Raw genomic sequence first — 23,987 nt, 5'->3', positions numbered from 1 at the left:
AAATTAGCTGGGCGTGGTTTCGGGCTACTGTAATCTCAGCTACTCAGGAGGCTGAGGGAGGAGAATCGTTTGAACCCAGGAGGCAGAGGTTGCAATGAGCTGAGATTGTGCCACTGCACTCTATCCTGGGCGACAGAGTAAGACTCATTCTCAAGAAAAAAAAAAGAAGAAGAAAAAAAAAAAATTTAAAGTGGAGGGGGCAGGCACAGTGGCTCATACCTGTAATCCCAGCACTTTGGGAGGCCAAGGCAGGCGGATCGCTTGAGGTCAGGAGTTCAAGACCAGCCCGGCCAACATGGTGAAACCCCATCTCTACTAAAAATACAAAAATGAGCTGGGCATGGTAGTGCATGCCTGCAATCCCAGCTACTCAGGAGGCTGAGGCAGGAGAATCGCTTGAACCTGGGAAGGCAGAGGTTGCAGTGAGCCAAGATGGCACCACTGCACTCCAGCTTGGGCAACAGGGCGAGACATCATCTCAAACAAAAATAAAAAAAATAAAAATAGGCTGGGCACGGTGGCTCATGCCTGTTATCCTGGCACTTAGGGAGGCCAAGGCGGGTGGATTGCCTGAGCTCAGGGGTTCGAGACCAGTCTGGGCAACTTGGTGAAACTCCATCTCTACTAAAATACAAGAAATTAGCCAGGCATGGCGTTGTGCACCTATAATCCCAGCTACTCAGGAGACTGAGACAGTAGAATCGCTTGAACCTGGGAGACAGAGGTTGCAGTGAGCTGAGATCGCGCCACTGCACTCCAGCCTGGGCGACAGAGTGAGACCCCATCTCAGAAAAAATAAAATTAAATTAAATGAGAATAAAAAAATAGAAAACAAAAAATTATTTAAAAAAAGAAGAAATTGGCCGGGCACAGTGGCTCACACCTGTAATCCCAGCACTTTGGGAGGCCAAGGTGGGTGAATCACCTGAGGTCAGGAGTTCCAGACCAGCCTGGCCAACATGGTGAAACCCCGCCTCTACTAAAAATATAAAAACTAGCCGGGTATGGTGGTGCATGCCTGTAATCCCAGCTACTCGGGAGGCTGAGACAGGAGAATTGTTTGAACCGGGGAGGCGGAGGTTGCAGTGAGCCGAGATCGCACCACTGCACTCTAGCCTGGGTGAGAGAGTGAGACTCCATCTCAAAAAAAACAAAAAAAAAAGAGAAGAAATTTAAAGGGTTAAGTGACATTAGATGTATCTCCTTTACCTTCTGGGCCCCCAGGCCTGATTCTAAGACTAACGGCTGGGCGTGGTGGCTCACACCTGTAATCTTAGCACTTTGGGAGTCTGAGGCGGGTGGATCACGAGGTCAGGAGTTCGAGACCAGCCTGGCCAACATGGCGAAACCCCATCTCTACTAAAAACACAAAAATTAGCTGGGCGAGGTTGCAGGTGCCTGTAATCCCAGCTACTCGGGAGGCTGAGGCAGGAGAATTGCTTGAAACTGGGAGGCGAAGGTTGTAGTGAGCCGAGATTGTGCCACTAAACTCTAGCCTGGGCGACAGAGTAAGACTCCTTCTCAAAAGAAAAAAGAAAAAAAAAAGACTAACAAAGGAGGAAGTTGGGAGATCAATGTCCTCAAAAGACCCAGACAATTGCCAACCCACTGAATTCTAGGAAGGCAGGGTCTAAGTCTTGGTCAGTAGAGTGAGTAGAGTGGAAATTGTCCCTTAGGGGGACACATTGAAATCTTTTTTTTTTTTTTTTTCTGAGACAAGGTATTGCTCTATCACCCAGGCTAGAGTGCAGTGACACAATCATAGCTCCCTGTAGCCTCCAACTCTTGTGCTCACGCGATCCTCCCACCTCAGCCTCCTGAGTAGATGGGACTAGAGGCAAGCTCCACCATGACCAGGTAATTTTTGTATTTTTTGTAGAGAGGGGGTCTCACTATGTTGCTCAGGCTGGTCTCAAACATCTGGGCTCAAGCTATTTGCCCACTTCAACTTCCCAAAGTGCTGGGGTTACACATGTGAGCCACTGTGCCCAGTCCCAAATCCATTTTTGTTCCTCCCTCCTTCCATGGAAAAGTGAAAGTGAGCACACAGCTACCTACCACCTGTGTGACCTTGGCTGAAATACTTCCACTCTTTGGGCCTTAGTTTGTTCATCTGCAAAATAGTAATGATGGCCCGGCACGGTGGCTCATGCTTATAATCTCAGCACTTTGGGAGGTCAAGGTAGGTGGATCACTTGAGGCCAGGAATTCGAGACCAGCCTGGCCAACATGGCAAAACCCGGTCTTTACTAAAAAAAAAAACAAAAATTAGCCAGGCGTGGTGGCACGTGTCTGTAGTCCCAGTTACTTGGGAGGCTGAGGCAGGAGAATCGCTTGAACCTGGGGGATGGAGGTTGCAGTGAGCTGAGATCGACTCACTGCACTCCAGCCTGAATGACAGAATGAAACTCTGTCACACACACAAAAAAGGGTAGGCCAGGTGGTGGCTCATGCCTATAATCCCAGCACTTTGAGAGGCCAAGGAGGTGGGTGGGTCACCTGAGGTCAAGAGTTGGAGACCAGCCTTACCAACATAGTGAAACCCCATGTCTACTAAAAATTCAAAATTAGCCAGGCGTGGTAGCTCATGCCCGTAATCCCAGCTACTTGGGAGGCTGAGGCAGGAGAACTGCTTGAAGTCGGGAGGCAGAGGTTGCAGTGAGCCGAGATCGCGCCATTACACTCCAACTTGGGTGACAAGAGTGAAACTCCGTCTCAAAAAAAAAAAAAAAAAAAGTAATGATAATCGTACCCGTTTCTTAGCGGTGTTTGAAGAGGTAAGTTATTAATGCAGGGATCATGGTATCTGGTACACTGCAAGCCCTCGATACATGTTCCTTGCTATTATTCTTCATCTTTTCCTCACACATCTCAGCAAATCAATTTGCCTCTTCTGGAGTCAGACAGAAATGAGTTCAAGTTCCGCTTTATTCTTGCTGTATCTTTAACCGAGTATCTTTAACTTGGCCTTTCTGTGCCTCAGTTTCCCTCCCTGTTAAACGGTGGTTACAGCTGTTTTCTTCAGTGGAGGACACTTAGAGATGGGGAGGCCCTTAGCACTCCTGTTAGCCCTCTGGCCAGGCCAAGGATCAGCTCTGGCCATAACGCGATTGAATGGGAAGGAAGGGAGCAGGTAATAGGGAAGCCGGGAAGGGGTGTCCTGCGAGCCTCCCCGCAACACCCCCCCCCGCAAAGGCTGGTGGGGCGCTGGGCTGCGGTGGCATCAGAGGCTTTAACCCTTCCCAGGCCGCGCCTCTCTCCCTGCGGTCCAGACACTGCGCCCAAGGAGGGGGCCTGGGAAGGACAAGGCCTGGGGGTAAGACCCACGCGTGGCGCGGAAGCTAGACCGGGTGGGGGGGTTGTGGGCTCGTCCTGCCCTCGACCCTTTGCCTCCCTCCAGCCGGGGAGACCCGGGGCTCCAGCCATGCCCCGTGCGCGCGGAGGAGGGATGCTCGCCAGGTGGGGACATGCTTGGGGAAGGGGCTGTCGGCCCCCCTAGCAGCTCACCTGGGCCCACGGCCGCCAGCGTCGCTGTCTCCGCTGCTCGCCGCGACCGACCGCCCTCCCTGTCGGCGTCCGCTGCCCGGCCCGGCCCGGCCCGGCCCAGCCCGGCTCAGCTCGGCCCCGCCGGCCCGCGGCTCAGCCAGATCCGCATGCGCCGCCGCGCCTCCCTCTCTCGCGCCGCCGCCGCGCTCAGCGCGCCCCCGGGACCCCCTCCCGCCCGCGGTCCCCGCGCCCCGCCGCCCGAGGCCCACGCGCAGTCACACCCGGCCGCGGCGTGGGGTGCACGGCTGCACTCGCGAGGGCACGGCGGCGTCACGCGCTGCACACTCCCACGGGGTCACGCTCGCCACGCTGCCATACTCGCGGGGGCCTCGGCGCACAAACTCACCCCCGCATCCACGCGCTTGCGCGCCGTCACTCCCTCCTGTGGGGTCTCACGGGGTCACACCCTCACGCCGTCACACGCGGCGTCCACACTGGAACGGTGTCACCCACCACCACACAAATCCAATAGGGTCACCACCGCCCACGCGGCGTCACACACAAATGCACCTGTCACACACAGCCGCACACTCCCCGGCAGTCACAAACAGTGTCATAGGCCCACACATCACGCACAGCTTCACAGCCACAGTGTCACACACTCTACACACTCGAACCTTCACAGCAGTCGCCCCGCACATGCTGCACCGCCGCACCTCACACATCATAGTCACAGGGGGTCACAATGAGCAGCGCAACACAGACACCCACAGCCACACACTCGAATGGGGTCCCGGTGTCACACATCCTTACACGAGACATGTGGTGTCACACACTGTCACAGTCTAATTAGTCTCACGCTTCCATGTAGCACACCTCACACGTCCCACACCCTATCGTACAGGCTGACGCAGTGTCACCCACGGTGTCAACACAAGGTCACAAAAGAACAGAATCAATGCCTGCCACACGTGGTGTCACGCACGTGTAGTCACACTGTAACACGGGATCACACTCAGAGGATGACACAAGGTGTCACCCACAGTCCTGCTTGCCCTCCGGGTCACTGAGTCACACTGGGTCATATAAGTGCATAGGTACGCCGTGACACAGTGTCTTACATCCAAGTGCACACACACACTCTGTCCTCCCTAACTTTCTCCCCTTGCTGGTTCTGGGAGGCCCTGGGGCTTAGAGTGCGCCCCAGATCCGCTCCAGGCTCTGGGAGAGGGGGCGTGAGCTACAAGAGGCCGTGGGTGTGGCTCGCCTGGCCCCGCCCCTCTCCGGGAGGTGGAGCGCGGAGGCAGAGCGCTGAGTGACAAGTTATCTCGGCTCCGTCCACTCTATTTGTTGCTATGTGGAGGCGTGGCCTTCTGTGGCCCCGCCTTCCAGTCTAAGTGGCGCGCAGAGAGGGCGGTGCTGGACGGTGAGCGAATGCAAGCCTGCCCCGCCCATCCGCGTTTGGCCCCGCCCCTTGACCTGAGCCGCGGGCGGAGAGAGGCTGAGGCGTGGCCCTTCGAGCCAGCTCCGCCCCGTTGTTCCTGCTTGAGTAGGGCAGAGAGCACCGCCCAGCAGCCAGTGGGTTCCCGCGCGTGCCGAGACTCTGAGGCCTTGCACCCCCACGATCCCGTAGGATGGCCGTCAAGAAGATCGCGATCTTCGGCGCCACTGGCCAGACCGGGCTCACCACCCTGGCGCAGGCGGTGCAAGCAGGCATGAGCCGGGGCGGGCGGGGCATGTCACGGGACAGACGGGCAGAACTTTAGGAAGGGGCACCATGGGGTCGGGCCGAGGCTGATTGGGGCCATGAGCGCCCCGGCCAGGTGTATGAGGACTCAGGGGCCAAAGCAAGTGGCCACGGGGGCAGAAATGGGGAAAGATGTGAGATCCAAGTTTATGTGAGTCCAAGCCAGAGAGGAATTGGCCCCGGGAGCCCTGGGAGCCCCGGGAGGACTCCACTGGCACAGTCGTGTGTAAGTCCAGGGCTCTTATGCAATGCGGTTGTCATTATTGTGGTTGTGGTGGTGGTTGTTCGCACTCCCAGAGAGGATTTACTAAGCCAAGCTTGCTCTGTCGTCTCTTCACATGAGAGCTTTCAAAATGGGGTGGGAACTAGTATCACCCTACTTGACAGATGAGAAAACTGAGACCCAGAGAGTGACTTGCCCAATATCACACAGCTGTTAACTGACAGGACTGGGATTTGAACTCAGCTCATGCTCTTAACCACCACAAGTCCCCAGGCTGGAAACTGAAAAAGTTGGGGGGTCAGGTTGCTGTGAGTACCTAATGGGAAGGAGTCACAGAGAGACATGAGTGAAGACTTGGGGACAGCAGTCCTGGGAAAGTCAATGAGCGCTGAAAATTTGGAGTTGCCCCAGGAGAGAGGGCAGAAAAGGGGATAACCATCCCCCAGCACTCCCTGCCCCCAGCCCAGACTTGACCAACTCCCAGCTGGGCCTGGGACTTCCAGATATGGGTCCCCACCCTTGCAGGCCTTGGGGACGCTGAAGATATTGACTATCTGCGTGCCCCAAAAGGGTGGAGGCCAACAGGACCCCACTCTGCTCTCTCTCTTGGAGGGACTCTGAAAGTTCTTCTCTAGGTCCATAACTCTCCCATTCCCCAGGGAGACCACGTGAGGATCTTGACTTGTGGAGAGTGGGGAGCTGTGGGCCTCTCAGTAAAAACCAGTTTGCTGATAAGCATTTATTCGGGAGTAATGGAGAAGGAAGTAAGAGAGAGAAGTTGAGAGGTGCTGAGTCACCTGGAAATCCACTAATTCCACCGAATTCCACTCGCCCACCCTGCTGGTCATAGCTGGGACTGCACTCAGAGGGTTAAGAACTGGAGCCTAGGGAGCTTCAGAGCTGTGGCTCTGAAAAATCTCTTCCCAGCTCTCAGCTTTGCTGTCCCCCTCAGCAAAGGGAAGGGCTGGCCAGGCACGGTGGATCATGCCTATAATCCCAGCACTTTGGGAGGCCAAGGCGGGAGGATGGCTTGAGGCCAGGAGTTTGAGACTAGCCTGGGCAACATAGCAAGACCCCATCTCTACAAAAATACAAAAAAATAAAAATAAATTAGCTGGGCGTGGTGATGCATGCCTGTAGTCCCAGCTACTCAGAAGGCTCAGGTGGGAGTATTGCTTGAGCTCAGGAGTTCAAGGCTACAGTGAGCTGTGTTTGCACCACTGCACTCCAGCCTGGGTGACAGGGTGAGACCCTGTCTCTAAAATTTAAAAAAATACATAAAAAGAAAGAAAAAGAGGCTGGGTGCGGTGGCTCACGCCTGTAATCTCAGCACTTTGGGAGGCTGAGGCAGGTGGATCACGAGGTCAGGAGTTCGAGACCAGCCTGACCAATATAGTGAAACCCCGTCTCTACTAAAAATTCGAAAAATTAGCCGGGCATGGTGGCTGGTGCCTATAATCGCAGTTACTCGGCAGACTGAGGCAGGAGAATAGTTTGAATCCGGGAGGCAGAGGTTGTGCAGAGCCGAGATTACGCCACTGCATTCCAGCCTGGGCGACAAGAGTGAAACTCTGTCTCAAAAAAAAAAAAATTAGCTGGGCACAGTGGTACGTGCCTGTAATTCCAGGTACTTGGGAGGCTGAGGCACAAGAATCGCTTGAACCTGGGAGGTTGCAGTGAGCTAAGATTGCATCACTGCACCACTGCACTCCAGCCTGGGTGACACAGCAAGATGAAAGGAAAGAAGGAAGGAAGAAAGGGAGGGAGGGATGGAGGGAGGGAGGGAGGGAGGGAGAAGGGGCTTGGATTAACTGGAGTTCACAATGGTTCTGTAGGGCCAAGAGTCTTAACAGGCATGAACTCTGGTGCCAGCCTGCCCACATTCAAGTCACCAGCTCTGCGGCTTACAGCCTTTGTGACCAAATGCCTTGTCATCTGTGTACCTAGATATGTGTAAGATCATGACAAAACTGGTAGTACTTGCCCTAGGGCTCTTGGGATAATTAAATGAGATCTTATATAGGAAGTACTTAGACTAGCATTGAATTTTGCAGTCTCTGGATCAGACTTACTTAGGTAAAAATTCAACCTTCTCTACCTACTAGCTGTGTGATCCTGGCCCGGTTGCCTAAAATTGCCTCAGTTTCCCCATCAATGTGGACAGGATAATGATACCTACCTTGCAGGGTTGTTGCAACCTGATGCTTCTCAAACTGTGAGTTACAATGAGATCTGAAACATATGGGTATCAACAATATAGGGTAACAAATGATGACATAGTATCAAAATGTATCACATGTTAAGTATTAGTTTTGTGAAACTCATTTTAATTATATATGTATGCGTTTGTGTACACCAGGTTAGGCAATGAAATTTTTTGTATTGATGGCTGATTTTTTTTTTTTTTTTTTTTTTTTTTTTTTTGAGACAAGAGTCTCACTCTGTCGCCCAGGCTGGAGTGCAGTGGCACAATCTCAGCTCACTGCAAGCTCCGCCTCCCGAGTTCAGCCATTCTCCTGCTTCAGCCTCCCAAGTAGCTGGGACTACAGGCGCCTGCCACCATGCCCAGCTAATTTTTTTTGTATTTTTAGTAGAGATGGGGTTTCACCGTGTTAACCAGGATGGTCTCCATCTCCTGACCTCATGATCCGCCCGCCTTGGCCTCCCAAAGTGCTGGGATTACAGGCGTGAGCCACCACGCCCGGCCAATGGCTGAGATTTTTAAAAAGCTTAAAAAGAGGCCAGGCACCATGGCTCACGCCTGTAATCCCAGCACTTTGGGAGGCCGAGGCGGGCGGATCACAAGGTCAGGAGATCGAGACCACCCTGGCTAACACCGTGAAACCCCATCTCTACTAAAAATACAAAAAATTCGCCGGGTGTTGTGGTGCACACCTATAATCCCAGCTACTCTGGAGGCTGAGGTGGGAGAATCGCTTGAACCTGGGAGGCGGAGGTTGCAGTGAGCTGAGATTGCGCCACTGCACTCCAGCCTGGGCAAGAGAGTGAGACTTCATCTCAAAAAAAAAAAAAAAGAATGCCCATATTGGCCCATGCAAGCCCCTGCTGCTCCCCCATGTGTGAGGGCAGCACAGATCTTGTGTCATTCCCCTATGAAAGGTGGTCACATAGCACGGGGAGGCTGGTGCTGTGATCCTCACTTCAGAGATGAGGAAGCTGAGGTCCAATCACGGAAGAGGTTGCATGAGGTTCCTCAGCTGGTAAGTGGCAGAGCTGGAGTTTGGATCAAGGTCCCTGGGGCAGTAATGCCTGTGCTTTTGTGTTTATAAAGGTTCAGGGAGATGGCAGAAAATATGACACAGTTCCTGGACCCACAGGGTGCTTGGTTTGCTGCAGGTCAGCATAAAGAGGGCTGTGACAGAGGAAGTACAAGTTACTGGGGGGACCGGGTAAAGAGGGTAAAGGGCATTCCAGGCAGAGGGCACAGCACGTGCAAAGTCCAGGAGGCAGGAAGCAGCACCATGCATTTGAGGAACTGAAAGAAGAGCAGTTGGGGCCGGGTGCAGTGGCTCACGCCTGTAATCCCAACACTTTAGGGGGCTGAGGCAGGTGGATCACACGGTCAGGAGTTCGAGACCAGCCTGGCTAACATCGTGAAACCCCATCTCTACTAAAAATACAAAAAAATTAGCCAGGCATGGTGGCAGGCGCCTGTAATCACAGCTACTCAGGAGGCTGAGGCAGGAGAATCGCTTGAACCCATGAGATGGAGGTTGCAGTGAGCCGAGACTGCGCCACTGCACTCCAGACTGGGCAACAGAGCGAGACTCCGTCTCAGAAAAAAAAAAAGAAAATGTGCTGTGGGTGAAGAGGGCAGAGGCTTCAGCAGAGCCTGGAGAGGAGAAGCCAGATCCCGAGGGGCCTGGAAGGCTGGCATGAGGAGCATGGGTTTTATCATAGGGCATTTCAAGGGACCAGGAAGGAGACGTAGGCCTGGATCAGGCCAGGAGATAAAGTTGCAAAATGATTACAAGGTGTAATAGGCCACGCTCGGTAGCTCATGCCTGTAATCCCAGCACTTTGGGAGGCCATGCCAGGCAGATTACTTGAGTCCAGGAGTTCGAGACCAGCCTGGCCAACATGCAAAACCCCATCTCTTTTTTTAATTTTTTTATTGTGTCTTTTTGGGTTTTTTGGTTTTTTATGTTTATTGTTGTTGTTGTTTGTTTTGTTTTGTTTTGTTTTGTTTTGTTTGAGACGGAGTTTCGCTCTTGTTGCCCAGGCTGGCGTGCAATGGCACAATCTCAGCTGACTGCAATCTCTACCTCCTGGGTTCAAGCGATTCTTCTGCCTCAGCCTCCCGAGTAGCTGGGATTACAGGCATGCACCACCATGCCTGGCTAATTTTGTATTTTTAGTAGAGGCGGGGTTTCCCTGTGTTGGTCAGGCTGATCTTGGACTTCCAACCTCAGGTGATCCACCTGCCTTGGCCTCCCAAAGTGCTGGGATTACAGGCGTGAGCCATCGCGCCCAGCACCAGGTAGCTCTTATTTCTGTGCCAGGTAGTAGCCTAAACTTTTTGTTTATTTTATTTTATTTTATTTTATTTTATTTATTTATTTTTGAGACAGAGTCTTGTTCTGTAGCCCAGGCTGGAGTGCAGTGGTACAATCATAGCTCACTACAGCCTCAGCCACCTGAGTAGCTGAGACTACAGGTTGCGCCAGCACACCTGGCTAGATTTTTTTTTTTTTTTTTTTTTTTTTTGCAGAGATGGGGTTTCACTCTGTTGCCCAGTCTGGTCTCAAACTCCTGGCCTCAAACAATCTTCCTGTCTTGGCCTCCCAAAGCACTGGGATTATAATAGGCATCAGCCCAGGAATTTGAGGTTACAGTGAGCTATGATTGGCGCCCCTGCACTCCAGCCTGGGCAACAGAGCAAGACCCTGTCTCTAAATATATATATATATATATATATATATATATATATATATATATATATATATATATTGCTATTACAGTATACCCAAATGTTAACATCCTTTGCCAATGTTTAAAACAAAGGAAGAAATATGTTAGTTGTGAACTTTAAAATGTGTGTGTATGTGTGTGTGTGTTGAAGAGAAACAAAATTATCCAAAATTATTTTGGGAAGGAACATACTAAGACAATATTAAAAATCTTTAATGAGCACTAAAGGAGGGCTGGGCTTCCCAGCAGTAAGGCTGGGCAGCAGGGGCTGGGACCAATCCCAGCACTGGTCAGTCTGTAGGCAACCCATGTCCCCCTCAGAACCTCAGTTTCTTCCAGGACCATGGATGGGAGACAGAGACCAGTGCAATGCCTGCATTAACCCTTTAGTTGTTAGAGGGTAGGGAAGTTGCTGGCTGGGTACAGTGGCTTATGCCTGTAATCCCAGCACTTTGGGAGGCCAAGGTGCGTGGATCACCTGAGGTTAGGAGTTCAAGACCAGCCTGGCCAACATGGTGAAACCCTATCTCTACTAGAAACACAAAAATTAGCTGGATGTGGTGGCATGCGCCTGTAGTCCCAGCTACTCGGGAGGCTGAGGCAAAAGAATCGCTTGAACTCGGGAGGCGGAGGTTGCAGTGAGCTGAGATCATGCCCCTGTGCTCCAGCCTGGGCAACAGAGTGAGACTCTATCTCAAAAAAAATAATAATGATAGCCAGGTGTGGTGGCACGTGCCTGAACCCGGGAGGCGGAGGTTGCAGTGAGCCGAGATTGTGCCACTGCACTCTAGCCTGGGTTACAGAGTGAGATTCCGTCTCAAAAAATAATAATAATAATAAATAGAAGGTAAGGAATTTACAGGGTGTGGTGCTTGGAGGCTTCAGTTCAGATTATTTATGAATTATCATGAAGGTATGGTCTTTTTTTTTTTTTTTTTTTTTGAGATAGAGTCTCGCTTTGTCATCTAGGCTGGAGTGCACTGGCGCAATCTCTGCTCACTGCAACCTCCGCCTGTCGGGTCAAGTGATTCTTTTGCCTCAGCTTCCCAAGTACTTGGGATTACAGGTATGTGCCACCATGCCTGGCTAATTTTGTATTTTTAGTAGCAATGGGGTTTCATCATGTTGTCCAGGCTGGTCTCAAACTCCTGACCTCAGATGATCTGCCCGCCTCAGCCTCCCAAAGTGTTGAGATTACAGGCGTGAGCCACCATGCCTGGCCAAGGTATGGTCTATTTTAATAATCAGCCCAATACTAAGCATCAACTGTAGGTATGCCAGCAAAAATGTTTGAAGGCCACGGCGCAGTGGCTCATGGGGAGGCTGAGGCAGGCAGATCACCTGAGCCCAGGAGTTCAAGACCAGCCTGGGCAACATGGCAAAACCCCTTCTCTACAAAAGATTGCAAAATTAGCTGGGTGTGGTGGTGCGCACTGTGGTCCCAGTTACTTGGGGTGCTGAGATGGGAGGATCAGTTGAACCCCGGAGGTTGAGGCTGCAGTGAGCTGTGACTGCACCATTGCACAGCAGCCTGGGCAAGTGAGCAAGACCCTGTCTCAAAAACAAAACAAACAAAAAGAAAAAACCAAAAATGTTTGACGACCACTTCCCCAGAACAGAGGAGGGGATGGATTTGAGAGTTCATGGTGGCTTCTAGGACCCAGCTCCTGGAGCCCAAGAGTGCCAGCCCACTGACCAGGCTCTCTGCTCCTCTTTGCCCACAGGTTACGAAGTGACAGTGCTGGTGCGGGACTCCTCCAGGCTGCCATCAGAGGGGCCCCAGCCGGCCCACGTGGTAGTGGGGGATGTTCTGCAGGCAGCCGATGTGGACAAGACCGTGGCTGGGCAGGACGCTGTCATCGTGCTGCTGGGCACCCGCAATGACCTCAGTACTGAGCCCCCCCTCTGCCCACGGCCCTCCCCTACACCTCGGCCCCCAGCGCCACCCCCGCCCCCGGCCCCGCCCCTGCCACCCCTGCCGCCGCCGCCGCCCACCAGTGATAGCCACTCTCTGTCCCCTCTAAGGTCCCACGACAGTGATGTCCGAGGGCGCCCGGAACATTGTGGCAGCCATGAAGGCTCATGGTGTGGACAAGGTCGTGGCCTGCACCTCGGGTGGGTGGTGGGATCATGGAGGTGGGGCTGAACTGGGGGGTACTGGGGAGGCAGCCCAGGGGCCTCTGAAAGGTGACGCTGAAGCCATTCCATGTTACTGTGCATTTACTGAACACCAGCTGTGTGCCTGAACCTTACTGGGTGATGCTGGGGACACAGTGGTGACCTGTACAGCCCTGGGCCCTGCACACACAAGGCTCACAGAGAGAGGTGGTAAACAGATCCATGATCAAACTGACATCCAGATCATCGGAGCTGGGATGGGGGAGACAGGCAGAGGGGATAGGGCCACAATGGGAGAAACTACAGGACTATGGGAGCCCAGAGGAGGCGTCTGACTTAGGCTGAGAGAGGTCAGGGTGGGCCTCCCAGAGGAAGTGATAGAGCTGTGGATACACACTAGGTCTCTGCCCTCACAGAGCTCCCGATTATGGGGACATGGACATTAAGCAAATAGTTGTATAATCATTTATTTATTTATTTATTTATTTATTTATTTATAGTTATTTTGAGGTTTGTTTGAGATGGAGTCTTGCTCTGATGCCCAGGCTGGAGTGCAGTGGCGTGATCTTGGCTCCCTGCAACCTCCGCCTCCCAGAGGTGGTTCTCCTGCCTCAAGTGATTCTCCTGCCTCTGCCTCCCAGGTAGCTGGGACTACAGGTGTGCACCACCATGCCCAGCTAATTTTTGTATTTTTAGTAGAGACAGGGTTTCGCCATGTTGGCCAGGCTAGTCTCGAACTCCTGACCTCAAGTGTGTTTCATGACACAAATTGCCTCCCTGGAAAGGGAAGTGGCATGAGGGAGGGCTGCCTGATGATTGTAATTACACTCCAGGCAGAGGACAAAGCAAGCAAAGAGGCCTGGAGGCCAGACCTAGTTGGAGGGTAGGAAGCAAAATCATTTATGGCTTTTTTCCTCAAGCTTTGAAATGGAAAAGTAATACACAAGTAAACTTGCGATTTCAGAATGGTTCACTTTTTTTTTTTTTTTTTTTGAGACTTTCTGTCACCCAGGCTGGAGTGCAGTGGTGCAACCATGGCTCACTGCAGCCTCAGTCTGGGTTCAAGTGATCCTCCCCACTGCAGCCTCCCAAGCGGCTGGGACTACAGGCATGCACCACCACACCTGGCTAATTTTTTGATATTTTTGTAGAGACAAGGTCTTACTTTTGTTCGCAGATTGGAATGGTCTGCTGTTAATTTTAGTTTTGTTTTTTTCTCCCATGTCTTTTTTTCTTTGAGATGAAGTCTGACTCCATTGCCCAGGCTGGAGTGCAGTGGCGTGATATCAGCTCACTGCAACCGCCACTCCACCTCCCGGGTTCATGGTGCCTGGGACCAAGATCGTGGCCCACAGTGATTCTCCTGCCCCAGCCTCCTGAGTAGCTGGGATTACCGGCGCCTGCCACCATGCCCTGCTAATTTTTGTATTTTTGGTAGAGACAAGGTTTCGCCATGTTGGCCAGGCTGATGTTGAACTCCTGGCCTCAAGCAGTCCTCCCACCTCAGCCTTCCAAAGTGCTGAGATTACAGGTATAAGCCACCACGTCCAGACTCTCCCATGTCTTAAAAACCAATTTAAGTGGTTAAGTTTTGCTTCCATGAAAAAGACAAACCTGTAAAATTGATTTAATTTGCTTTCTTTTTTCTCATTTTTTTTTTGTTTAGATTGTTTTCTAAATATTAAAGTCTTAGGTGTGCCAGGATTTTTTTTTTTCATTAAAAAAAAACAAACATAGAGACAAGGTCTCGCTCTGTCACCCAGGCTGGAGTGCAGTGGCCTGATCACAGCTCATTGTACCCTTGAACCCCTGGGCTCAAGGAATCCCCTCACTTTAGCCCCTCAAATAGCTGGGGCAACAGGTATGAGCCATTGAGTCCAGCTTAACTTTTTATCGGGAAATGATCTTAAACTTACAGAAAAATTGAAAGGACACCAGTACACCTATCGTCCTCTGTTCACAGACACACAATGTTTTTTTTCTGACCCATTTGAAGTTAGCTTACATACATCATGGCTGCTTACTTCAATGTGTAGGTCCTCAATATACTTTTTAACTTTTTATTATAAAAATTTTTAAACAGAAAAGTTAATAGTCGTGTGAACAACCATATTCCTTTTCTTTTTTTATTTTTAAGTTTGTATCTATCTATCTATTTATTTATTTATTTTGAGACCGGGTTATAAGGCTGGCTAATTTTTGTATTTTTGGTAGAGATTGAGTTTCGCCATGTTGCCCAGGCTGGTCCCAAACTCCCGGACTCAAGCGATCCACCAGCCTCAGCCTCCCAAAGTGCTGGGATTACACCTGAGCCACTGCACCTGGCCAACAGCCATATTCCTGATTTTAAAATTGTGATTGTGTTTTGTAATTGGTTTATCTATGCACATACACATACACAAATAGATTTTGGTTTTGTTCTCCTAAACTATTTGGGTTTTTTGTTTGTTTGTTTTTATTTAAGACAGAGTCTCATTCTGTCACCCAGGCTGGAATACAGTGGCGTGATCTTGGCTCACTGCAACATCCACCTCCTGGGTTCAAGGGATTCTCCTGCCTCAGCCTCCTGAGTCGCTGGGATTACAGGTGCCTGCCACCACATCTGGTTAATTTTGTGTGTGTGTATTTTTAGTATAGATGGGGTTTCACCATATTGGGCAGGCTGGTCTGACCTCAAGTGATCTGGCCTCCCAAAGTGCTGGATTACAGGCATGAGCCACTGCGCCCAGACTTCCTAAACTATTTGAAATGGAGTTGCACACCCACAGACACCTTCGGCAAGTCCCAAGAAAAAGGACCTTTCTCTTCCAGCACCACAGTGCTATTGTCACACTTTAATTATCTTCCAGCCTCTAATTATTAGAGTTTAATCTTCCCTCCATATTCAAATGTCAAGGTAAAAGATTAGAAAGATTTTTGTCATCTAAGGAGCTTGGAGTTTATCCATTAGGGCTTGGGGAGGATTGTTTTTTATGGAGGCATCTGAGAGGATTAGAAAGAAACCCAGAGTAAGGCCAGGCACAGTGGCTCACGCCTGTAATCCTAGCACTTTGAGAGGCCAAGGTGGGCAGATTGCTTGAGTCCAGGAGTGCAGGACCAGTCTGGGCAACATAGCAAAACTCCATCTCTACAAAAAAAAAATACAAAAAATTAGCTGGGTGTGGTGGTACACACCTGTGGTCCCCACTACTTGGGAAGCTTAGGTAGGAGGATCCTTTGAGCCTAGAAGGCAGAGGTTGCAGTGAGCCGTGATGGCACCACTGCACTCCAGCCTTGGCTGCAGAGCAAGACCCTGTCTCAAAACACAACAAAACAGCCGGGCGCTGTGGCTCACGCCTGTAATCCCAGCACTTTGGGAGGCCAAGGTGGGTGGATCACGAGGTCAGGAGATTGAGACCATCCTGGCTAACACAGTGAAACACCGTCTCTACTAAAAATACAAAAAATTAGCCAGGCGTGGCGGCGGGTGCCTATAGTCCCAGCTACTCGGGAGGCTGAGGCAGGAGAATGGCGTAAACCCGGGAGGAGGAGCTTGCAGTGAGCTGAGATCGTGCCACTGCACTCCAGCCTGGATGACAGAGCGAGACTGCCTCAGAAAAAAAAAGAAAAAAGAAACTAGGGGTAAGTTAGAGACTGGATTTGAGATTGTGAACTGGAGACTGGAGGCTGCAGACAAAAACCCACTTCACACTCTGCACCGCAGTTTTCTCATCTGTAAAGAGGAAATCCTAGACCAGGCGCAGTGGCTCACGCTGTAATCCTAGCACTTTAGGAGGCTAAGGCAGGTGGATTGCTTGAGGTCAGGAGTTCGAGACCAGCCTGGCCAACATGGTGAAACTCCGTCTCTACCAAAAATACAAAAACTAGCCAGGTGTGGTGGCACACGCCTGTAATCCCAGCTACTCAGGAGGCTTAGGCAGGAGAATCACTTGAAACTTGTAGGTGGAGGTTGCAGTGAGAATGATGTCATCATAGCTCGCTACCGCCTCCAACTCCTAGGCTCAAGGGATCCTCCTGAGTAGCTGAGACCACAGGCATGTGCCACCATGCCCATCTAATTTTTAAAATTTTTTTGTTGCGACAGGGTCTGGCTTTGTTGCCCAGGCTGGTCTCTGTGACACACCTTTTTATAACCACTAATATTACTCAAACTATTTATTTATTTCTTTTTGTTGAGACAAGGTCTTGCTCTGTTGTCCAGGCTGGAGTGCAGTGGTGCAATCACAGCTCACTGCAGCCTCGAACTCCTGAGCTCAAGCGATCCTCTCGCCTCAGCCATCTAAGCAGCTAAGACCACAGGTCCCCACGCCTGGCTAATTTTTTAATTTTCTGTAGAGACAGGTCTCACCATCGTACCCAGGTGAGTCTAGAACTGCTGGGCTCAACTGATCCTCCTACCTCAGCCTCCCAAAGTGCTGGGATTACAGGTGTGAGCCACTCTGCCCAGCCTTTGAACAATTTATATCATCCCAGTTTGCACATGAGGAAACAAGAAGCTGGCCAGTGGTCGATCCAGTACTTGACTTTAGGCAAAACCCAAGCTCTTTAACTATTCACGAAACTGCTCCTAAAAATATTTAGCATAGTTCTTGGCTTGAGGTAAAAGTTCTATAAATGTCAGCTGGTGTAGCTTGGCCAAGTTATAGCTTGTTGAAAGCTAATTCCTGAACAAATATTTAGTAAGTACCTACAATGTTCCAGATGCTTCTAAGGGCTGGGATTGGAGCAGGAAATGTGATAGAGTCACAGGATAACTCTAGGGTGTGGTGGCAGGGGAAGGGTCCTAGGGAGAAAACAAGGCCCCAAGAAAAGGGATTGGTAAACTGGGCTGGGGGAGACAGGATTTTGCAATTTTAAACAGGACAGTCAAGAAAAGCTGCATGGAAAGGTGACCTTTGAGCAAAGTCTGCAAAGAAAACAGGGAGCCATGTGGCTATGAGAGGGAAATGGCAAAGGGTCCTGGGTCACACCTGTAATCGCAGCATTTAGGAGGTCGAGATGGAAGGATCGCTTAAGCCCGGGAGTTCAAAACTAGCCTGGGCAACTTGGTAAGACCTCCATCGCTACAAAAAAAAATTTTTTTTTCTTTTTCTTTTGAGACGGAGTCTTGCTCTGTCACCCAGGCTGGAATGCAATGGCACGATCTCGGCTCACTGCAACCTCTGCCTCCCAGGTTCAAGGGATTCTCCTGCCTCAGCTTCCTGAGAATAGCCGGGATTACAGGCATGCACCACGACACCTGGCTAATTTTTGTTTTTTTTGTTTTGTTTTGTTCTGCTTTGTTTTTGAGATGGAGTCTTGCTCTGTCTCCCAAGCTGGAGTGCCGTGGCGCGATCTCAGCTCACTGCAACCTCCGCCTCAAGGGTTCCAGCAATTCTCCAGCCTCAGCCTCCTGAGTAGCTAGGACTACGGGCATGCACCACCATGCCCAGCTAAGTTTTGTATTTTTAGTAGAGATGGGGTTTCACCATGTTGGCCAGGCTGGTCTCAAACTCCTAACCTCAGGCGATCTGGCCTCCTCAGTCTCCCAAAGTGCTGGGATTACAGGGGTTAGCCACCAGACCCGGCCTAAAAAATTTTTTTTAAATTAGCCAGGCTTGGCCGGTATCATGCCATTGCACTGCAGCCTGGGTGGCAAGAGGGAAGGAAACTCTGTCTCAAAAAAAAAAAAATAGTGGGGTTTGGTGGCTCACCCCTGTGGTCCCAGCTCCTCAGGAGGCTAAGGCAGGAGGATCACTTCAGCCCAGAAAGTCAAGGCTGCAGTGAGCCATGTTCACGCCACTGTCCTCCAGCCTGGACAACAGAATGAGACCCTGTCTCAGAGAAAATAAAAAAGAGAGGGAAATGCATCAGGGGCAGAGGAATCAGACATTGCCAAGGCTGGGAGGCAGAACCTGGCTGGAGCAGAGGCGTGTAAGAGACAGTGGTAGGCAGGGTAGGCAAGGACGTCAGAGGGCTGATGGGGCCATATCAGGTGGGGCCTTGAGGGCTGGCCATGGGGACTTTGCTTCTACCCTGAGTGAGATGGAGCTATGGATGTGAACTGATAGGGGTGTTCACGGGCTCCTTGGGAGGAGGGAAGGAGGGGCTGAGAGACCAGGGAGTAGGCTGCTGGGCTGGTCCAGGCAAGAGGTAACAGTGGACAGGACCAGGCGGAGTGAGAAGAGGTCAGATTTGGAATTATTGTGATCAGCAGACAGCTCTTACCTGGGGTGTGAGGGAAAGAGGAGCCCCAGAGGACTCCCCTGTTTTTGCAACTGGAAAGCAATGGTCAGCCATGGCAGGGTTTTGTCCTGGCATCAAGACAAGCGAGCCCTTGGCTGGGCACAGTGGCTCATGCTTGTAATTCCAGCACTTTGGGAGGTGGAGGAGGGTGGATCACCTGAGGTCAGGAGTTTGAGACCAGCCTGGCCTACATGGCAAAACCCTGTCTGTACTAAAAATACAAAAATTAGCCAGGCCTGGTGGTGTGCACCTGTAATCCCAGCTACTGGGGAGGCTGAGGCAGGAGAATTGCTTGAACCCGGGAGGCAGAGGTTGCAGTGAGCCGAGATTGCGCCACTGCACTCAGCCTGGGTGACAAAGCGACACTCTGTCTCAAAAAAAAAAAAAAAAAGACAAGAGAGCCCAGGCTGATCCTGCCCTGTGTTCCCCTCCAGCTTTCCTGCTCTGGGACCCTACCAAGGTGCCCCCACGACTGCAGGCTGTGACTGATGACCACATCCGGATGCACAAGGTGCTGCAGGAATCAGGCCTGAAGTACGTGGCTGTGATGCCGCCACACATAGGTAAGCAGGGCAGGGACCTGGTGGCACCAATGCCATCTGCCTGTTCCCTCCTGCCCTCTGGGGAGATCTGCAAGGCCTTCCCTGACCACCCTAAAATTGCAAACCTTCCTATGATATTGTGACACATATATTTGGCCTTTGTCCCTGTTTCCTGGCATACAACTCCTAAAATCCTTGGAATCTCCAAAATGGTAAATGTCTTTTTCTATGCTAATGAGTTCACTGAGAGCTGGCAGCCCCTAGGCAGCTTCAGGTCTGGTCACCAGAAAGACTAAGGCTGGATTACAGGGTTGGGACTTTCACCTCTGGGGAGTGGTGAGGGATTGAAGGTTGAGGGGATTACCACTGGCTAATGGTTTAATCCATTATGTCTATGGATTCTGGGGCTTCAGCCTCCTGAGTAGCTGGGATTACAGGCCTGCATCACCATGCCCTGCCATGGCTTACATTTCTAGTATGGGAGATAGAGATTAGATAGATAGATAGATAGATAGATAGATAGATAGATAGATAGATAGATACATAGGCCAGGCATGGTGGTTCACACCTGTAATCCCATCACTTTGGGAAGCCAAGACGGGAGGATTGCTTCAGCCCAGGAGTTTGAGACCAGCCTGGGCAACATAGACTTATCTCTACAAAAAAAAAAAAAATTAGCTGGGCGTCGTGGCACACACCTGTGGTCCCAGCTACTGGGAGGCGGGAGGATGGCTTGAACCCAGGAGATCAAGGCTGCAATAAACTGTTGCCCAGGCTGCTGTACTCCAGCCTGGGTAATAGAGTGAGACCCTGTCTAAAAAAAAAAAGAAAAAGACAAGAAAAGATAGATATTAATGGCCGGGTGCGGTGGCTCACGCCTGTAATCCCAGCACTTTGAGAGGCCGAGGCGGGCAGATCACAAGGTCAGGAGATCGAGACCATCCTGGCTAACATGGTGAAACCCCATTCTCCTGCCTCAGCCTCCTGAGTAGCTGGGACTACAGGCGCCCGCCACCACACCTGGCTAATTTTTTGTATTTTTTAATAGAGACGGGGTTTCACAGTGTTAGCCAGGATGGTCTCAATCTCCTGACCTTGTGATCCGCCCGCCTCGGCCTCCCAAAGTGCTGGGATTACAGACGTGAGCCACCGCGCCTGGCTTTTTTTTTTTTTTTTTTTTTTTTGAGACAGAGTCTTGCTCTGTCGCCAGGCTGGAGTACAGTGGTGCGATCTTGGCTCACTGCAACCTTTTGCCTCCTGGGTTCAAGTGATTCTCCTGCCTCAGCCCCCCGAATAGCTGGGACTACAGGCGCGTGCCACCACGCCCAGCTAATTTTTGTATTTTTAGTAGAGACGGGGTTTCACCATATTGGCCAAGATGGTCTCGATCTCTTGACCTCGTGATCTGCCCACCTTGGCCTCCCAAAGTGCTGGGATTACAGGCGTGAGCCACCACACCCAGCCAAGTGTGTGAAAACTTCCACACCTCCCGATTTGAAAGCATTAAAGGTTTATGAATACACATCAGCCCTTTGTTTAGGTTCAATGCTTAGCATTTTATCCTGTTGTCTCTCCCTCTCTCCTCCTCTCTCTCTCTCCATGAATATATAGTTAGATTTTGCTGAATATATTGTGAAAAAATATATGCATATGTATATTTGGCTTAATCATTTGAGAGGAATTGCAACATTGTCGCACTTCACTCCTAAATACCTAGATAGCCATCTCCTAAAAGAAAGATATTTGCACACAAAACATGCTCACACCTAAGGAAAGTGACATTTACTCTGTCATATCATTTAGTATCCACTCCGTAGTAAAATTTCCCCAACTGTCAGGCCAGGGTGGTGGCTCACATCTGTAATCCCAGCACTTTGGGAGGCTGAGGCGGGTGGATCTCTTGAGGTCAGGAGTTCGAGACCAGCCTGGCCAACGTGGTGAGACCCCGTCTCTACTAAAAATACAAAAATTAGCCAGGTGTGGTGGCGGACACCTGTAATCCCAGATACTCGGGAGGCTGAGGCACAAGAATTGCTTGAACCTGGGAGGCGGAGGTTGCAGTGAGCCAAGATTGCACTACTGTACTCCAGCCTGGGTGACAGAGCAAGACTCTATCCAAAAAAGAAAAAAAAAAAATTCAACCCACCCTGCCCTTTTTCTTTAAGTTTCTCATAACATTAACCAGGCCAGGTGACTTTAAAGGCCCACATTCTGGATTTTTCTAGCTGTTTTGTCACAGATTCAGATTAAACATGTTGGGCAGGAATGCCACATGGGTGAAGGTGTGTGTTCCTTTTTTTTTTTGAGACAGGGTCTCCCTCTGTTGCCCAGGCTGGAGCGCAATGGCACAATCTTGGCTCACTGCAACCTCCGCCTCCCGGGCTCAAGTGATTCTCCTGCCCAAGTAGCTGGGACTACAGGCATAAGCCACCACACTCAGCGAATTTTTGCATTTTTTGTAGAGATGTGGTTTTGTCATGTTGGCTGGTCTCAAACTCCTGAGCTCAAGTGATCCTCCCACCTTGGCCTCCCAAAGTGCTGAGATTACAGGCGTGAGCCACCGTGCCCAGCCAGGGCAGGAGCTTCCTGTCTGCTTTGTCCCAAGCAAACACACAGCCAAGGGTGTGTGTTCCATACTGTGCATAATTCCAGCCTGTCTCTGTTTGGGTGATGGTACATTTTATCCCTAAGTTTAGTTGGTTACTGTCAGATAGATATATATCTATCTATCTGACAAATATATATATATATTTGTTGTTGTTATTGTTGTTGTTGTTAGAGACAAGGTCTTGCTCTGTCGTCCAGGCTGGAGTGCAGTGTCACGATCATGGCTCACTGTAGCTTCAACTTCCCTGGCTCAAGCAATTCTCCAGCCTCAGCCTCCTGAGTAGTTGGGACTACAGGGGCATGCCACTGCACCCGGCTGATTTTTGTATTTTTAGTGGACTCAGGGTCTCCCTGTGTTGCCCAGGATAGTTTCAAACTCCTGGGCTTGAGTGATACTCCTGTCTCAGCCTCCCAAAGTGCCAGGATTACAGGCATGAGCCACCGCCACTGGCCAGGGCAGGGGATTCCTGTCTGCTTTGTCCCTTGCTTGGGTGACCAGCACCTGGCCACACAATAGGTAATCAATAAGGATTTATCGAATGAATGAAGCAAAGGATATAGATGAGCACCTGCATATGGAAAGTCCATTCTTGGCTGTGACACCACCCAGGCTGGACACACAGTAGGCACCCTGGGAAGGTCTTTCTGGGGGTCGAATTTTGGGGGAAGGGAAAGGTGTCTGCTTTATCCAGCCCGTCTTGTCTTTACTTCATAGGAGACCAGCCGCTAACTGGGGCGTACACAGTGACCCTGGATGGACGAGGGCCCTCAAGGGTCATCTCCAAACATGACCTGGGCCATTTCATGCTGCGCTGCCTCACCACCGATGAGTACGACGGACACAGCACCTACCCCTCCCACCAGTACCAGTAGCACTCTGTCCCCATCTGGGAGGGTGGCATTCTGGGACATGAGGAGCAAAGGAAGGGGGCAATAAATGTTGAGCCGAGAGCTTCAAATTACTCTAGAGAAACCGACTGTGTGACTCCTCCTCTCTCTGCCTCTGTCTGAGTATTTTGGTGTGTCTGCCTGCCACTGTGTAAGATTTGCTTGGTATGCATTCATTCATTTGTTCAGTAACAGTTTATTTTTATTTTTTTATTTTTTTGAGACCGAGTCTTGCTCTGTCGCCCAGGCTGGAGTGCAGTGGCGCAATCTGGCTCACTGCAAGCTCCGCCTCCCAGGTTCACACCATTCTCTGCCTCAGCCTCCCCAGTAGCTGGGACTACAGGCGCCCACTACCACACCCAGCTAATTTTTTTGTATTTTTAGTAGAGACAGGGTTTCACCGTGTTAGCCAGGATGATCTTGATCTCCTGACCTCATGATCCGCCTGCCTCGGCCTCCCAAAGTGCTGGGATTACAGGCGTGAGCCACTGAGCCCCGCCCAGTAACAGTTTATTGAGTCTGGCCAGGCATGGTGGCTCATGCTTGGAATCCCAGCACATTGGGAGGCCGAGGCGGGTAGATCACTTGAGGTCAGGAGTTCAAGACCAGCCTGGCGAACATGGTGAAACCCTGTCTCTACTAAAAATACAAAAATTACCCAGGCGTGGTGATGCACACTTGTAATCCCAGCTACTTAGGAGGCTGAGGCAGGAGAATCGCTTGAACCTGGGAGGTGGAGGTTGCAGTGAGCCGAGATTGTGCCACTGCACTCCAGCCTGGGTGACAGAGCGAGACTCCATCTCAATAATAATAATAATAATAATAATAACTTAGCTGGGCATGGTGGTGTGCACCTATAGTCCCAGATACTCAGGAAGCTGAGGTGGGAGGATGGCTTGAAGCCAGGAGTCCAGGTTGGGCAACATAGTGAGACCCCATCTCTACAAAATAATTTTTAAAAACTTAGCTGGGCATGGTGGTATGTACCTGTAGTCCCAGATACTCAGGAGGCTGAGGCGGGAGAATGGCTTGAGACCAGGAGGTCAAGGCCTGGCCACTGCACTCCAGCCTGTAGGACAGATCCAGACCCTGTTTCTGAAAATAAAAAAAAAGTTTGTGCTTTATTTTGAGGATTTATGCAAGGAGTGGAGCACCAGAGAGGTAAGGCAGGGGGGACAGTTGGGTGTTTTATGAAGCTTCCTTTGGCTACTCTGTGAAG

The 23,987-nt window shown here is 50.8% G+C and overlaps 2 protein-coding genes across 6 annotated transcripts in view; one reads left to right on the top strand and one right to left on the bottom strand.

Moving 5' to 3' along the window:
- Positions 1-3,812, bottom strand: part of SPTBN4 (spectrin beta, non-erythrocytic 4) — a 108,493-nt gene extending 104,681 nt beyond the window's left edge. For 3 of the 5 annotated variants that reach the window (XR_010153874.1, XM_054673188.2, XM_054673189.2), the window contains exon 1: positions 3,508-3,590. The gene's annotated coding sequence lies outside the window, so the exon portion shown is untranslated. Of the gene's footprint in view, positions 1-2,752; positions 2,774-3,507 lie in introns of those variants that run through there. The other 2 variants (XM_016935994.4, XM_063801699.1) reach the window with 2 other exon arrangements.
- A 1,133-nt stretch (positions 3,813-4,945) lies between these two features.
- Positions 4,946-22,853, top strand: BLVRB (biliverdin reductase B). The gene is made up of 5 exons (XM_009435602.5): positions 4,946-5,199; positions 12,113-12,277; positions 12,414-12,503; positions 19,166-19,294; positions 22,596-22,853. Exons 1-5 carry the CDS (start codon positions 5,121-5,123, stop codon positions 22,751-22,753), a joined length of 621 nt encoding a protein of 206 aa, XP_009433877.1. The 5' UTR covers positions 4,946-5,120; the 3' UTR covers positions 22,754-22,853.
- Positions 22,854-23,987: the final 1,134 nt, after the last annotated feature.

The sequence above is a fragment of the Pan troglodytes genome, chromosome 20 (genome assembly GCF_028858775.2).
Source record: "Pan troglodytes isolate AG18354 chromosome 20, NHGRI_mPanTro3-v2.0_pri, whole genome shotgun sequence".
Lineage (NCBI taxonomy): Eukaryota > Metazoa > Chordata > Mammalia > Primates > Hominidae > Pan > Pan troglodytes.
Note: the sequence above shows the minus strand (reverse complement) of the source record. Positions and strands in the feature narration are given on the sequence as shown.

Excerpts from the sequence above, each read along its gene's own strand:
- BLVRB (XM_009435602.5), top strand. The coding sequence starts at position 5,121 with ATGGCCGTCAAGAAGATCGCGATCTTCGGCGCCACTGGCCAGACCGGG. Across the intron at positions 5,200-12,112 it reads GGCGCAGGCGGTGCAAGCAG|GTTACGAAGTGACAGTGCTG; the intron begins GCATGAGCCGGG and ends CTTTGCCCACAG. Across the intron at positions 19,295-22,595 it reads TGTGATGCCGCCACACATAG|GAGACCAGCCGCTAACTGGG; the intron begins GTAAGCAGGGCA and ends TTTACTTCATAG.